The sequence below is a fragment of the Rhagoletis pomonella genome, unplaced genomic scaffold (genome assembly GCF_013731165.1).
Source record: "Rhagoletis pomonella isolate Grant_MI unplaced genomic scaffold, Rhpom_1.0 Rhpom_scaffold_00008, whole genome shotgun sequence".
Classification (NCBI taxonomy): Eukaryota; Metazoa; Arthropoda; class Insecta; order Diptera; family Tephritidae; genus Rhagoletis; species Rhagoletis pomonella.
This window is the reverse complement of record NW_023458562.1, coordinates 24,138,012-24,151,909: the sequence shown is the minus strand read 5'-3', so window position 1 is coordinate 24,151,909 and position 13,898 is coordinate 24,138,012. Positions and strand designations below refer to the sequence as shown.

The window sequence follows — 13,898 nt, the reverse complement described above, 5'->3', positions numbered from 1 at the left end:
AAGAGAATTGAATAGATAAAAATAAAAATTTACTTCGTACGTAGTATTTAGTTATATGTATGTACATACGTATGTAGGTATATGTGAGTACCATCTATCTTAATCAGCTAAACACAGCTTAAACTACATTTGTATGTACATATGTTGCTATCTACATAAATACTTGTCAGTTGGCATAAACGTCTGCAGTTAACAACGTAAAATTGCCAACATACTACCGGTCATTAAAAGCGCGAATTTTTTGCATACAAAAATAATGAATGCTCGTACTTATTGTATGCGTACAAGCCGGGCTAACCGCCTGTCTGCCGGTTGTTAATCTAATCTTGAACTCATTTAATTCTACACTAACACCGCCAACTAGCTATGTACGTTTTTCGACAGCGCCAGCTACAAAATATATGTATTTCTAAATATACACATTCGCATTCACTTACATTTGTATATACATAAAACTTAAATTTTAGCAATTTTATATACCAAACGCGTCCGTTTACGATGCTATCTGCTGCGTGTAGACGTTTAAGCCACCACCTGCTACGGTAGTTTTTAGCTTTTTATTTCTATACTTAATTCTTTAGCTTTTTTGTTTATTTTGCCAATTTCATGAACATGTGCTGCTGAGTTGCTGCTGTTTGACTTAAGGCTGCGGCTTGACTTGCTTAGCTGCCTGTTTTGCCTTGACTTGGCATCTTACCCGCTGCCTTTTGGCGGTTATTTGGCATTTGTTGCACTCGTAAAATGTAGAAATTTATTTGAATCCTTTTTCGTTGACGGCGGCTGCTGACTGCTGGCTATTTATTTGTGTGCATTTTAAACCAATTTTTTCGCTTATCGAATTTTGCGCTAAATTAGATTCCAATTGGCTACAAAGCGGTAGTGACGGCAGTGATGACAACAACTGCCGCTACGGCTGCTGGCAGCTGTTTTTCGCTGTAGCCGGGCATAAGCATAAGGAAAAAGCTCAAAAATGCAGCTTCTAAAATAGCGCCTTGAAGAGTTTGAAGTCGACGGCTGTCAAGTTGAAAGGTTGCGCGCCGCCTGCCTGCCTGCTATTTCGCAATTTAACAAATGTAGTGTGCGTCAAAAAAAAAGTGCAACAAATGTTTTTTTTTTTCTGTTTCTCAAAATGCGTTGCACCATCTGCCATTTGCTGACTGACTCACTACACCTTCCCTAACAACATTTCTACCACTCCTTTTTTCGGCATAGGTAACTGCTCGCCTTTGCTGCGATCTGCAATGCCGATTTTAATCGCTAATTCCGCAAAAATATCTATAACAAACAATTTGAAATTTAACTGCAGCGTTTTTTCGCCCATCAAATTGCCAACAAATGCTGGTCGAACGATCGGGCTGTCGGTGCTTAGTAATTGGTACTTTCATGGTTTAAATTTTTTATTTTTTTTTTTTGCAAATTAACTTTTCGTTGTCCAATTATATAAACTATACCTAAAATTAAAATTTCATTAGTTGCCGCACCGCCAAGTGTCGCCGATAATAGTAGAAAAAAGTTATTTTTTGGGTAGAGTGAAATTTTAGTGTTGTCAGCATGCAACTGTTGCTGTTTTTTCTCTTACCACCAGCCAATTTAACGTAATGTGGCCGAATATTTCGGTAGCATATTTTGTGGTTTTCACCTGGGCGTCTACGCGGCTAATTGTGGTTTTGGCTATTATTTATTTGGCTATCATTTAATTAAGCACATGTTTGTAGTAAGCGATGACGTAACAACTGCTGACCCCTGTGTTGTGCTGCCTGTATGAATTAGGTTTCCAAGGTGTAGGCTAGAACTTGAGGAAACGATGATGAATCTCATAACAAGTAAAAAAGACTTTATGGGATTCAAAGCGATCCCAGATCAGTGCAAAAAAAAATATTTTTGAATCGATTCGAATCGAAATAAAAATAATCAATGCAGGAGGAAATCACCAAAAAATAAATAACGCCTTTTACTGAAGACAGTAGACTTCAAGCCAAAGCATGTTAAACAGGTAGCAGGACGATAGCAGCCGAATGATTTTTTTCATGCATTTGGCAATCTAAATTGTCATTTTGCTTTATATTTTACTCCGCAAAAGCCGTCGCCAAGATAAAATTGTCAATTACACTATGCGACAGTCAAAATCAGGATGGGATGAAACCAACGGGAAATGTTATATCGGTCAAAAACAAGTTATACGTGTCCCGGCGTTTCGCTGGGTCACGTCTAGGAATCGAGATATATATATAACTATCATATAGGCGAAATTGTCACCTTTGGTGGTCTTTTTTTGACATAACTCGAGAACCACTAGTCCGATTTTGCTCAAACAAACTTAAAAAAATTAAAAATTACAATTCCTTTAATCTGTTCATATAACGTTTTTTTATATAATCAACAGTTTTGCCGGTAGGGCTGTGCGATTATTCGATTACTCGACCAAGGTGGTTAATCAGTTTTCCGGTTAATCAATTACTCGATTAATCAAGATTTTGATTACTCAAAACGATGATTAATCGAGTTACTTGATATATGATTACTCAAAAAAATTAATTTTGCTCGTTAAATGAGTTTGCTTTGGAAAATGCTTATTTTCTTTTTTAAATACATTCTGTACATGAAAAAATAATTTTTTGAAAACAGAAACGTCGTTTTCAAAGTATCAAGGAACTTCAACTGCTTTATATGTAAACAGTACTTTGAAATGTTGATTACTCATTTTACTCATAACGTTGATTAATCAAAAAGCTAATTACTCTTATATTTTTGTTTTTGTTTAATCAAAATCTTGGTTACTCGAGTAATTGAACTTTTGAGTAATCATAATTTCCAATTAATCGAATAATTGAGTTATTTACTTTATGATTAATTAAAATTTTGAATAATCAATTAATCGCACAGCCCTAATATGGACTATAAAACTAAAGATTCAGATTTAAAAGTTGAAAGTTTTATGAAAACTCTGAACTTCGTATATAGTTTGTATATAGTTTGAAACCTTAATTTATATGGGTTTGGTTAAAGCTGTGAAAATATTTTTATGTAAAAGCAAGAAAAATAAGTTAACTCGAAAAACATTAAAGAGTACATATTAAAAAAATCAACACGAGGTCCCTTGTTTGAGTTACCGTATGTATGTATGTCTTTCCACAAAATTATAGTCTCTCACTATTACTTGATACATGAAAAATTGATTTTTATTTATTTATCGTCGCATAGAGAGCAATACCTCGTATCCATCAAATGCAATACCACGTATATATGAGGTGACACAGAGAGAAATTCATTTTGGTTACTCCGTCTCAATGGTCTACTCCAGATGCTCCGAAAATTTGTTTTCTCGTAGACCACTTTCAAAATTTTACTAGTTTCGGTGGACTCCCTGCTGCTACATTTCTGCCACATTCCCAAAACTCGCCAAAAATATTGTGTATACATAATATGAAAAAATGGAATATGTAAGCTTTTACAATTAATAGGCGCTGATATTCTTAAAACAGAGTTAGCAAAGCCATCAAAATACGATCTTGATCTGAGATTTTTCAGAGCACTACAATTGGTTGACTCAGTTATTTGCATGAGAAGTATATCGTCGATATTTTTGCAAAACCGCCCATCACCCAATTGCAAAACCGCCTATCTTACGGCACTCAAATAGGAGAGCGAAAAAACGGTTTATTCTTTGAAGGCATTGCCTTGACAGGCGGTATTTTCGCTTCGCTTTCTGTCGTGTTAATAGCTATTTAACGATTTTTATACATAAATCTCGATGCCTGGAGTTCAGGGTTACCAAATCTCATTTTTGCCGCAACGGCGATTTAGGCGGCTTTGCAACTGGTCGATGGGCGGTTTTGCAAAAACATCGATGATATGCAAAAGAGTTTATTCGGCACCATTTTTATTTTCATCGCCTTGATTGATGATTGATTATAACTACATAATGAGTGATGAAAGCTAGATAAGCTAAAGAGCGTTCTACTTTTAAAAAGGGTAATATTTTGAGTGGCATGGAAGCTTGAGGTAAATATAGAGTAGAGAAAAGACTTAGTTACATTAAAGAATATAAACAAAGAGTTGCAGTGAGGAGGGAGTTTGATGTTTTATTCCTCAATGAGGAATTTTTGTGATCTGTCTTAAAATACACTACTCAAAAAAAAAAAAATAAGGGAGATTTGAAAACAGGAAATTAAAGCTAAATGAAGAGGATATCCGATACATATGCCGGCCTAACTGAAAACAAATTTCAAGCCCGTGAACCAAAAAAAAAAAAAATTCAAAAATATTTTTTCGCGCTACCTCTTAGGATTACGTGAGAACTGTAAGCCCTGAAAAAAATGTTGGCCAAAAACTGTGGAAATTAGAACGTGAAAGCTTCAAAATGATTTTTTTTAAGTCTCATTACCGACACCGTAATACCGAAATACAGCCTGTCAAAACTAAACGAAAAATTTGGATTTTTTGCTCACTTGGTTTTTTTTGGGTAGTGTACTATGTATCTGCCTATGTTGGTAGGTAAGGCTAAGTTTGTACCTTGTACGTGGTATTGAATTTGGTGTATGCGAGGAATTGCGCGCCGAGCGACGATATCTGATCTTTTTATATCAAACACTGGATCCTGTTGGTTTATCGGGTCTCAGTCTATCAAATTGGCAATTTGTTAAAGCCACTTATCTGGTCTATATCAATAGCATATATAAGTTTGATTATAAATAACTTTTAAAAGTTTTTTTTTGATTCTTTCTACATTTTGAGTTATTCATTTTTTAGTTCATTCGCCCATTTTTTTATATTTCTTATACATATGACTTGACTTATCTTTCTTTCCACTATGCCACCAGCATCAACCGCCAACACTTTCATTAACAGTTAACCGGCAAAACTTGTATTTACCGTTAGCTGTAGATATGTATAAGCAGATATGCCTGTTTGCACAAATAATTTGAACTGCTTTGTTGCCGAGTGTGAATTTATAATTTTTTCGTTTTGTCAGCGGAGGTGTTTAAGCTGTAAAAAAAATCTTAGTGGAATGAATAAATTAAAAAAAAAATCGCAAGCAAATGACACAAGAAAAGATAGTAAGAAAACAAGGCTTCTAAAGAAAGAAATGTGAAAAATAAAAAACAGTCAAAAAAATGTTCTTACAAAATTAAATTCGCAAACTTGAAAAAAGTTTGTAGCCAAAAAATAAATGAAAACTAAAATTTTTTTAATAATTAACATGCAGGTGGCAATTTAATTGTCTACGGTTTTGTTGTCCGACTACTTGGCCGCTCGCTTGCTTCGTTTTTTTTTTGTTTCTTTTTACTTATTTATCTGAGCTTTCCATTTGGTGGTTGGTAAATCGTGTGTGGGCTTGACTTGTCTGATTACTTTCAGTCGAAAAAAAGTAACTAAGTATGCCAAAATAGAAGAATAGTAAAAGTATATAAAAAAACTGAAAAGTAGCACCTTTTCAGAGCCGATAAGCCAAAAAGCGAGTGTAGGATTTCCATTCATTTGACCTAAATTCGAAAGTAACCAATTAATTGTCAATTGCTTAAGTTATTAGGCAAACATACATACAGGCATAAATATGTATGCATACATATATTTATGTATTTACATACATATGTATGTGCATAGTTACCACACATAAGCCCATACATTGTGTAGAAGTAATTGTTGAAGTTTTAAAAATTTTAGCGAAAGCAAGCGAATACGCTTTGTAGATTTTATCAGTTCGCGAAATAATAATTTTTGGTAACAAATTTAGAAATGAAGAAAAAACATGATTCATATTAAAGGAGAAATCGGACAAAAAAACTTTTTTTCAAAAATATTTTGAGTTTTTATTTAACTAAAAACACTCGAAATTCGAAAACGACTCATAACTGGTAACATTTCTATTTCTATACTCTGGCCGTATTGGACTTAAACTAACAATTTCTTGTAAATTTCTCTGTTTAAAACTTTTGTAGAATATTTTAACCCTCTAACTGACATTTTTATTTAACTTCCGTACATATGGACTTAAAAAACCGATAGTGAAAGAAATTAAATTATGACTTAAAAAAAAAATTAATAAGTGCTCGCTGAATTTTACTACAGGTCTCTGAAGATAAGGGCTCTATGGTATTACTTCAAATTTGAATAAAGGCCTATAGCGCAATCACAGGCTTAACATTTTTATAGAACATTTATACTCTATTGTACTAGGCTGGGAGTCCTAACCGGAAATTAGCGGTTATTAACCGGATATCCGTATAACAAAAGAGAACACATATTAACCGGATTTTATACATTTACACGAATATCTGAACGAGTAGCCGAATATACGGATAGTCCCAGAAGTCAATTTATATACAAAATTGCATGCACCTTGATGGAATTTTGGATTAAAAGATGATTCATTTAATTTAACCCACTGTAAAAAAAATTTTATGAGTTGAAGATAAATCATTTTGGTTGTGACGAACGAATGGAAAATAACGTTTGACACCCTAAAGTGGGTGTTCCGCAGTGCTATCAAGAGCAAATAATATGTAAGTGCGGTATGTTTCCCCAACCACCCAGCTTTGGTGACACAGTTAAAGGGTTAATTAATCAACCCAACAATTTTAAGTAAAATCCTTCTGCAAATTATAACATATGTATGTAAATATGTAACTTATAGCATCTCACATTGTACTAACGAAATATTTTTCTCTCTCTCTCGTTTCAGGTATGTTTCTAACGCCAAGTGATGCAAAGAGTCAAATTTAACTTGCTACCCAAGTAAGATCCCCTAATTACGTAGGTACTGAAAAGTATATTTTAGTAACAAATAGGGCTATATAATTTTAGTAATCATAATTGAAAATTACGGCTTCCTGTGACTTAAAAAATTACTTTCAAATGCCAGCAAACGAACAGCAAAATAAAGTAAATAAAAAAGCATAGCTTTATGATCAATATTTTGTATTACTTTAGCATAAAAAATCCCATAATTGCATAGGTCCCAAAAGTATATTTTAGTAACAAAAAAGTTACCAACATAATATTAGCAATCATAATTGAGAATGACGCTATGTGTCTTAAAAAACAAAATTGCAGATCTCGGTTAGGAATTTGCGTAAAAAAATTAATTATAAATACAATAGTGGCCATGTACTAACGGTTGGATCATATGAAAAGCTTCCCAACCAAGTTCCGCTAATTTGTTCCGAGTGATCAAAGATGTGTGTCATGGTGGAACGGAACTCCTTTTCTGTTGGCCAATTCTGGTAGATCTTATTCGATTTCTTCGATCAAATGGTCGAGTTGTTCACAGTAGAAAACGGAATTGACCGTTTCGCTTAGTTGTAGCGACTCCTGGGTCCGGCGTTCGCTCACTACATTCTCACCGTAAACAAAATTGTTCCGCTTGCATTGTTCGCCTTTTTTATAGCAAGAACGCATCACATAGCGTATCTCCTTAAACTTTTCACTCATTTTCAAATCAATACTCTTAAAATTTTTCTAATAAACGCGTTTAAAAAGAGAAATTTATACAAAATTAAATGTGGAGTCAAAGCTTTCTTAGCCACTACCAATACGAAAATATTAAAGAATATTAGTAAGTGTCTTCTTAAACCAACTTAATATACTTGTACACTAGGGTGGTTCAAAATAAGTAAAGTCGGAAGTTTAATGCTCTCCTCCTAGGATTGATCTATATCGAAAAAAATGATACTTCTATTTTTTTTTTTTAAATCAAAAAATATTTCGAGGTCGCTCAAAGCGCTCAAAGTTTCCCACGTATTTTATGTCGCGAAAAAACAACTTTTCGTAGAAATGGTATAGAATTCTTTAAATTCAAGAATTTTCTGGCGAAAAATTCTGGTTCTCTTCAGAAGACTTCCAGTAACAATACCCATTTGTTTATTTAACTATTTTTTAATACTTTGGCGGACATATAAAATATAGTTACTATGAAAAAATGGTTAAACAAATAATTAGTTATTATTATTGGGAATCTGCAGAAGAGAAGCAGAGTTTCCCGATCGAAAATCTTTTTTGTTGGTATATTTAGAACAATCCTAAGTGGTGAGACCATAAAATTCCGACTTTACATTTCACGTGCATTTTTGGACCACCCTATTGTACAGAAATAACATTCAGCCTTTAATAAAAGCCAAATATAGCATAAAGACTACACACCAAAATATTTGCAAGGACAATCTAAAAATAGCCTAAAGAACTTGAAAAAAAAATCTAATCAAAAGCGAAAAACATTTAGAAATCAGTTGAACACAAAAGCCCAGCAGGAGGGGTTTGGTCGACTGAGGCAATATACATACATATGTATGTACTATATATTTATATGTATGTGAGTGTGTGTGAAATAGGGAGTGGCTGCGCAAGTTAATAAATGAGTGGAATGAAAAGGAGCAAGCAATACTCCTTGGTAAGGATATGTGAAACGAAATGATTTATATTCAACTTAAATGGGTAGGCAACGAGATTTCAATGACTCACCAAATTAAAAAGATTTAGGAGTTAATAAAACAGTGAAGAAGTTATAATAATAATTAGTGTATATAAGAGGTTTGTTATTAGGTGATTCAGCATTGACAGGCAGAAACTTTTAGTCAAGTAACTTTTTGTGTGAAAATCTGTCATAGGTACAATATATCGACGGCTGAGTGGATTTGGCAGTCCATTTGAAAATGTCCTATCTCAGAAAATGGCGCAAGAACGCCCTACTTCAAAATTTTATTGAAAAGCGCTCTATCTCAGAAAATGGTTCAAAAACGCTCTACATTTGGGTTGTTCACATTTGCCTGGTTATCAGGTTATCTGGTTATGTGGTAATATTTTTTATTCAGTTTACAACAGTAAAATACACTACATAATAATAATTTTTAACCATATAACCCGATAACCAGTCAAGTGCATTCTTCAGCCAAATTCTAAAATAGGGAGTTCTTGAAAATTTTGCTGAGATAGAGCGTTTTCGAACTGGCTGCCGAAATAGGTCGAGCTTCCACTCAGCCGTCGATATATAACAGGGACGTGAACCGGTTTGAAACCGGATTAACCGCAGTTTTTAACTAATCAACGGAACCATTAACCGAACCGAAATTTTGATTCGAACCGAAAAGCGAACCACTTTTTATAAAAGTCTAATTTTCCGTCTACCAATTTCTACTACATGCATATGTAGATAAATTTTCTCTACTTTATTTTATTTTTTCCTTCGCTAATTGTTTACCGTCTGACAACTTTTTTTTATTAAAGCGCTTTTTATATATCGATGGCTGAGTGGAAGATCGACCTATCTCGGCAGCCAGTTCGAAAACGCTCTATCTCAAAAAACTTTTCAAGAACGCCCTATTTCAGAATTCGTTTCAAAAACGCCCTATCTCAGCTGCCGATTCAAAAACGCCCTATATCAGCATATTTTCAATACATTTTGAAGTGAGATAGGGCGTTTTTGAACCGAATTTTGAGATAGGGTGTTTTTCAATAAAATTTTGAAATAGGGCGTTCTTGAAAAGTTTTTTGAGATAGAGCGTTTTCGAACTGGCAGCCGAGATAGGTCGATCTTCCACTCAGCCATCGATATGTATATTTTTATATTGTTACCGAATAAGAGTAACACAAATATACATAGTTTTTTTTTATTCCTGAGCCATAGCGAATCCCCGGGTCAAAGACAAAAAATATCGACGAAACAATCCGGAGTGGTATCCAGTTTACATCCCTTTTATAGAATATAAAATATTTAGTGATGGCAGTGGAGGCGGAAGCTTTGAGAAGTGACCCAGTTACATAGGTTAGGCTAACTACAATCACACCTAGACCCTCTATTGGACTCCATACCACGCAGGCTCAAACCAGTTTATACTAATTGATCCAATGACTAATATATCTCAATCTCCGATATACAAATCACTGAATTTCCCAAAATATTCAGCGTCTCCTCCATCAAAGTGCAGGGAGGTGCCATTAAATTTGAGTGATTTTTGCGTTAGATTTTATTTGATCACTCTCTTGGAAGCCAACACAATATAGTGGTGTAAATAAAAATGCCACTAATGCTAATTAACTATTATTGCTTGGTGTATGAACTTAAAGTGGATTTCCAAAAATACAACAATAGCTCTTTTTTATTCTTTCCTTTGTTCGCCAGCAATCGTTTCATCAATCTCAGTCTTACTCGGCACTTTACTCAGCTGTTTGCGCTCGCTTTGCTAGTTACTACATATGTAAATGCAACCCTTGTCAAACGAAAAAATTCCGATTTATCAATCTCATTCTAATTCGCTTAAAGGACATGCGAAAAATTGCGTGTTAAAATAAAAGTGACCGCAGCTTGTAGTGGCCAGTGAGACAGGACACCATGTATTTAAATATATGTACATACATACATATTTGAATATTTCTTTGTTTGGGAATCAATAAGGGTAGCGAAAGAATTGACAACCTAAACAAAAGCAACAATCACATAAAATACAGAGTGTCCTTCCCGACAGCCTTTGATCGGCTTCCGGTTTGTGGACGCCAAATTGGCGGCACCAATATCGCATCATAGCTGTACACATGAACTTCTAAATCACTCCCGCGGAAGTTTGTCGTTACCCAATTTGTTTGCAGCTTTTGTTAGTTCTGTACATATATACTCATAAGTTTTATTGCTATTTTCTTCAAATGTGTTAACTGTGTGTCATGCCACATGCTTTCTTGTAATATTGTCGCTTTTATTTCGACATCGCTGTCACTTTTAATCCCTTATAGCAGTTTTATTGTACATTTTACTAGTCGTCAGCTTTTCTTAGTTTTTAGTTGATCCTTTTTTGGCGTACACTTGGTGTTGGCCACGTTGTTGTTGACCACGTTGTTGTTCGTTCGTTGCTTTTGTTCTGTCACAAATTAATCATTTATTGTCATCTTAAATCGTCGCACTTGACTTCGGTATACATAATTTTGTATGACCACAAAGCTGAACTTGCCTTTGTTATAATTTATATATATCTTTTGTCCAAAAGAGTGGCAAATATTTTGGGAGTCATTTAATATTTGTTTGCCATCGGAACCACTAACTATGTAGTATGCTTGCTGGCTTAAGTTTTGAAACGCCAAAAAGTACTTACCAAAAATACATTTATACACCAAAGCAAAAGTGCAGTTTTTATTGCCTACGAAATTTCCCGTGGCTCAAATGCAACTCACGGTATCAAACGGACTGGGATTTAACAACACTCATGAAAAAAATTCTTGGAAAATTGCTCTACGAACCTTCTTCGAGGTATGACTCCGGGTAAGGTATGATTGAAAAACTATTCAAATTAAAGGGATGTTAATGAAAAATATCCTAAAACGTATCAAAGGCGTGTTTTACACACGGTGTAGGATTAAAACGGAATGTGGAATGAATTTAACAAATACAGCCTTATAATGAGTTTTCATTTCATATGAACTCGTTCACATTTCGCCCATGCAGTTCACCGATTGTGTGTTGAACATTCACCAAGCAAAGTAGTTCACCTCGAATCAGTGAAATAACTGTCATTCGCACATATAAAACCGCAACACAATTGCTAAATGTTCACAAATCTACGAAATACTCGTCCGCCTGCTCAAAATTGAAATTGTATTTATGCCTTTGACAGCTGTCATCCCAACTTTGAAATTTCCACATTCATGATAAAGTGAATCATTTCGTTGAACGAAATGTTTCGCCGGTGAAATTTTTCACCGAATATTCATGATAAGGGTGATAGCCCTTCAGACTTCAAATCACTGGAAGTTGCAAAAGTTTTACAGATTTTAAGGTTTTTTTTGGAACCTGCTTTTTCGTCTTGTGTGTGATATACACCAATACATTTTTTTATTCGCTTTGAAGTGGGGCTCACATATCGACTGCTGAGTGGAAGATCGACCTATCTTGGCAGCCAGTTCAAAACCGCCCTATCTCAGCTGCCGATTCAAAAACGCCCTATATCAGCACATTTTCAATACATTTTGAAGTGAGATATGGCCTTTTTGAATCGAATCCTGAAATAAAGCGTTCTTCAACCAAATTCTGAGATGAGTGTTTTTCAATAAAATTCTGAAATAGGGCGTTCTTGAAAAGTTCTTTGAGATAGAGCGTTTTCGAACTGGCTGCCAAGATAGGTCGATCTTCCACTCAGCAGTCGATATGCTCTACATTGTACTATACAACGGAAACCTCATATTATTTTTTCTTTCCAATTGAAAAAACTTCGCCAATTACCTCCCTTTTTTTGAAAATAACACCAGTTTTCATTCCAAGTGTAGACAGTGCCCCCCTCTGCGGTTGGCGTTTCCATCATGTTCGTGGGCGTCCTTGCTTCCGTTGTCCTCGCGTGGGTGCCGACTCGGAGTATCTTTTTAACGGAGCGCACATGCCCAAACGTTGAGTCGCAATGCGCTTAACTCTATCCATGTCCTTAAAAAACTCATACAGGTCGTCATTTCATATTCTTCGGCACTCGCCGCCCATGCAAACCGGGTCATAGATCTCTCGAAATTTTTATCGTCCAGATTTCTACGTCATGTAAAAGGACGGGCATGATGGGATATTTGTAGAGTGTAATATTTGTTCGACGAAAAAGGATTTTGCATTTCAATTGCCTACCGAACCCAAAGTAACATCTGTTGAAAAGAGTTATTCTGCACTTAACCTTCACGCTGACTTTATTGGCCATGTTTATGGTGGATCCTATTTCCGTAGACAAATCCTTTCACTACTCCGAAATTATACCTGCCAAATTAATACGCAAAGACTCTTTGTTTCTTCCTCGTAGGCACTTTGATTTGTCCTCGTTCCCCACTGGACCAATCCCTTTTTACTTTTTTACAAGCAGGAAAATTCTGTGCTCATGATATTAGTGTTGTGTCTGACGATGCGACAGATAATTTACAGCATCAATAAATTATTTCGTTTACCGAGTTAGAATGGGACGCACAAGCCAAGATGTGTTGCTAATTTTAAGACACCCTATCTGTTAATTAAGAAAGTAAGCGAAATCAGTTAATGTGGCATTCAGTTAAGCAAGCCCTTTCTTGGTTAATTTAGCAAAGCATTAGCCAATTTGTTATGTTGGGCACTTGGTTCGAAGGCTCAAAAGTGATTTCTATAGAGGTTGAAGGGACCCTATTTCTTGCGTTTTACATTAGCAAATATTGTTTCGCTAGAATTGTAATAAAAGGGATTTTATGCCCCTTATTTAAGCTCAAGTTTTGGTATCCCAACACATCCCAGCCAAAAGTTGTATACTTAATTCTTGCAATGGCGAGGCACAAGCACAAAAAGTGTTGCGCCGTTTTATCCTCTTCAAGGCAGGATGAGTAAATGGAGTGTCAGGTCAGGTGTTTGTGCCACTAGAAGTGGCCAATCAGCAGTTTAAAAATTTGTCTGCAGTACGGTCTGTTCAATGAGAGCCTCGACCACCTGCAGCCCCTTGATGTTTCCCAGTCATAGCTGAGCGAAGTAGATATTAACCCAGTTTCTAGTGGTGGCTTGGATGGCCGAAGGTGGGAGCGCTACAACTGGTTGCGGACCGAGGAATGCTGGGTCTGAGCCAACTCTAGCCAGTAGATCAGATGTGTCACTACCAGGTACTCCTGGACTAAAGCAAGCTTGTTATACTTACCAACATAATTTAGTTGAGACTTGCATTGCCGAACTAGTTTGGAAGTAGTTATAGGGTTGGCCAATGCCTAAAGTAAAGCTTTGCTGTCACTGCAGACACGAAAAACTCTGTCCCGTCTACTTATTTTCCACCTCTTAGTCCATGGCCTGAAGGAATCTTATCGCCATTATCTTCGATAAAGATCGTAGCGTCAATTTTGAAGGCACCAATAAAGATTCTACAAAGTGCAGGTCCGGGATAAGTGTTGGAATTAAACCGCAATTCAGCCTCCGGGAAACTCAACATTACATATAGAAT

At 35.5% G+C, this 13,898-nt stretch overlaps 1 protein-coding gene across 1 annotated transcript in view; it reads left to right on the top strand.

The window, feature by feature from the left end:
- The window catches only part of LOC118744488 (nitric oxide synthase-interacting protein homolog), a 160,667-nt gene extending 153,668 nt beyond the window's left edge, over positions 1-6,999 (top strand). Inside the window, exon 3 of the mRNA XM_036477530.1 lies at positions 6,683-6,999. Within this exon, the coding sequence (XP_036333423.1) occupies positions 6,683-6,723 (41 nt within the window). The 3' untranslated portion in view covers positions 6,724-6,999. The remainder of the gene's footprint in view (positions 1-6,682) is intronic.
- Positions 7,000-13,898: the final 6,899 nt, after the last annotated feature.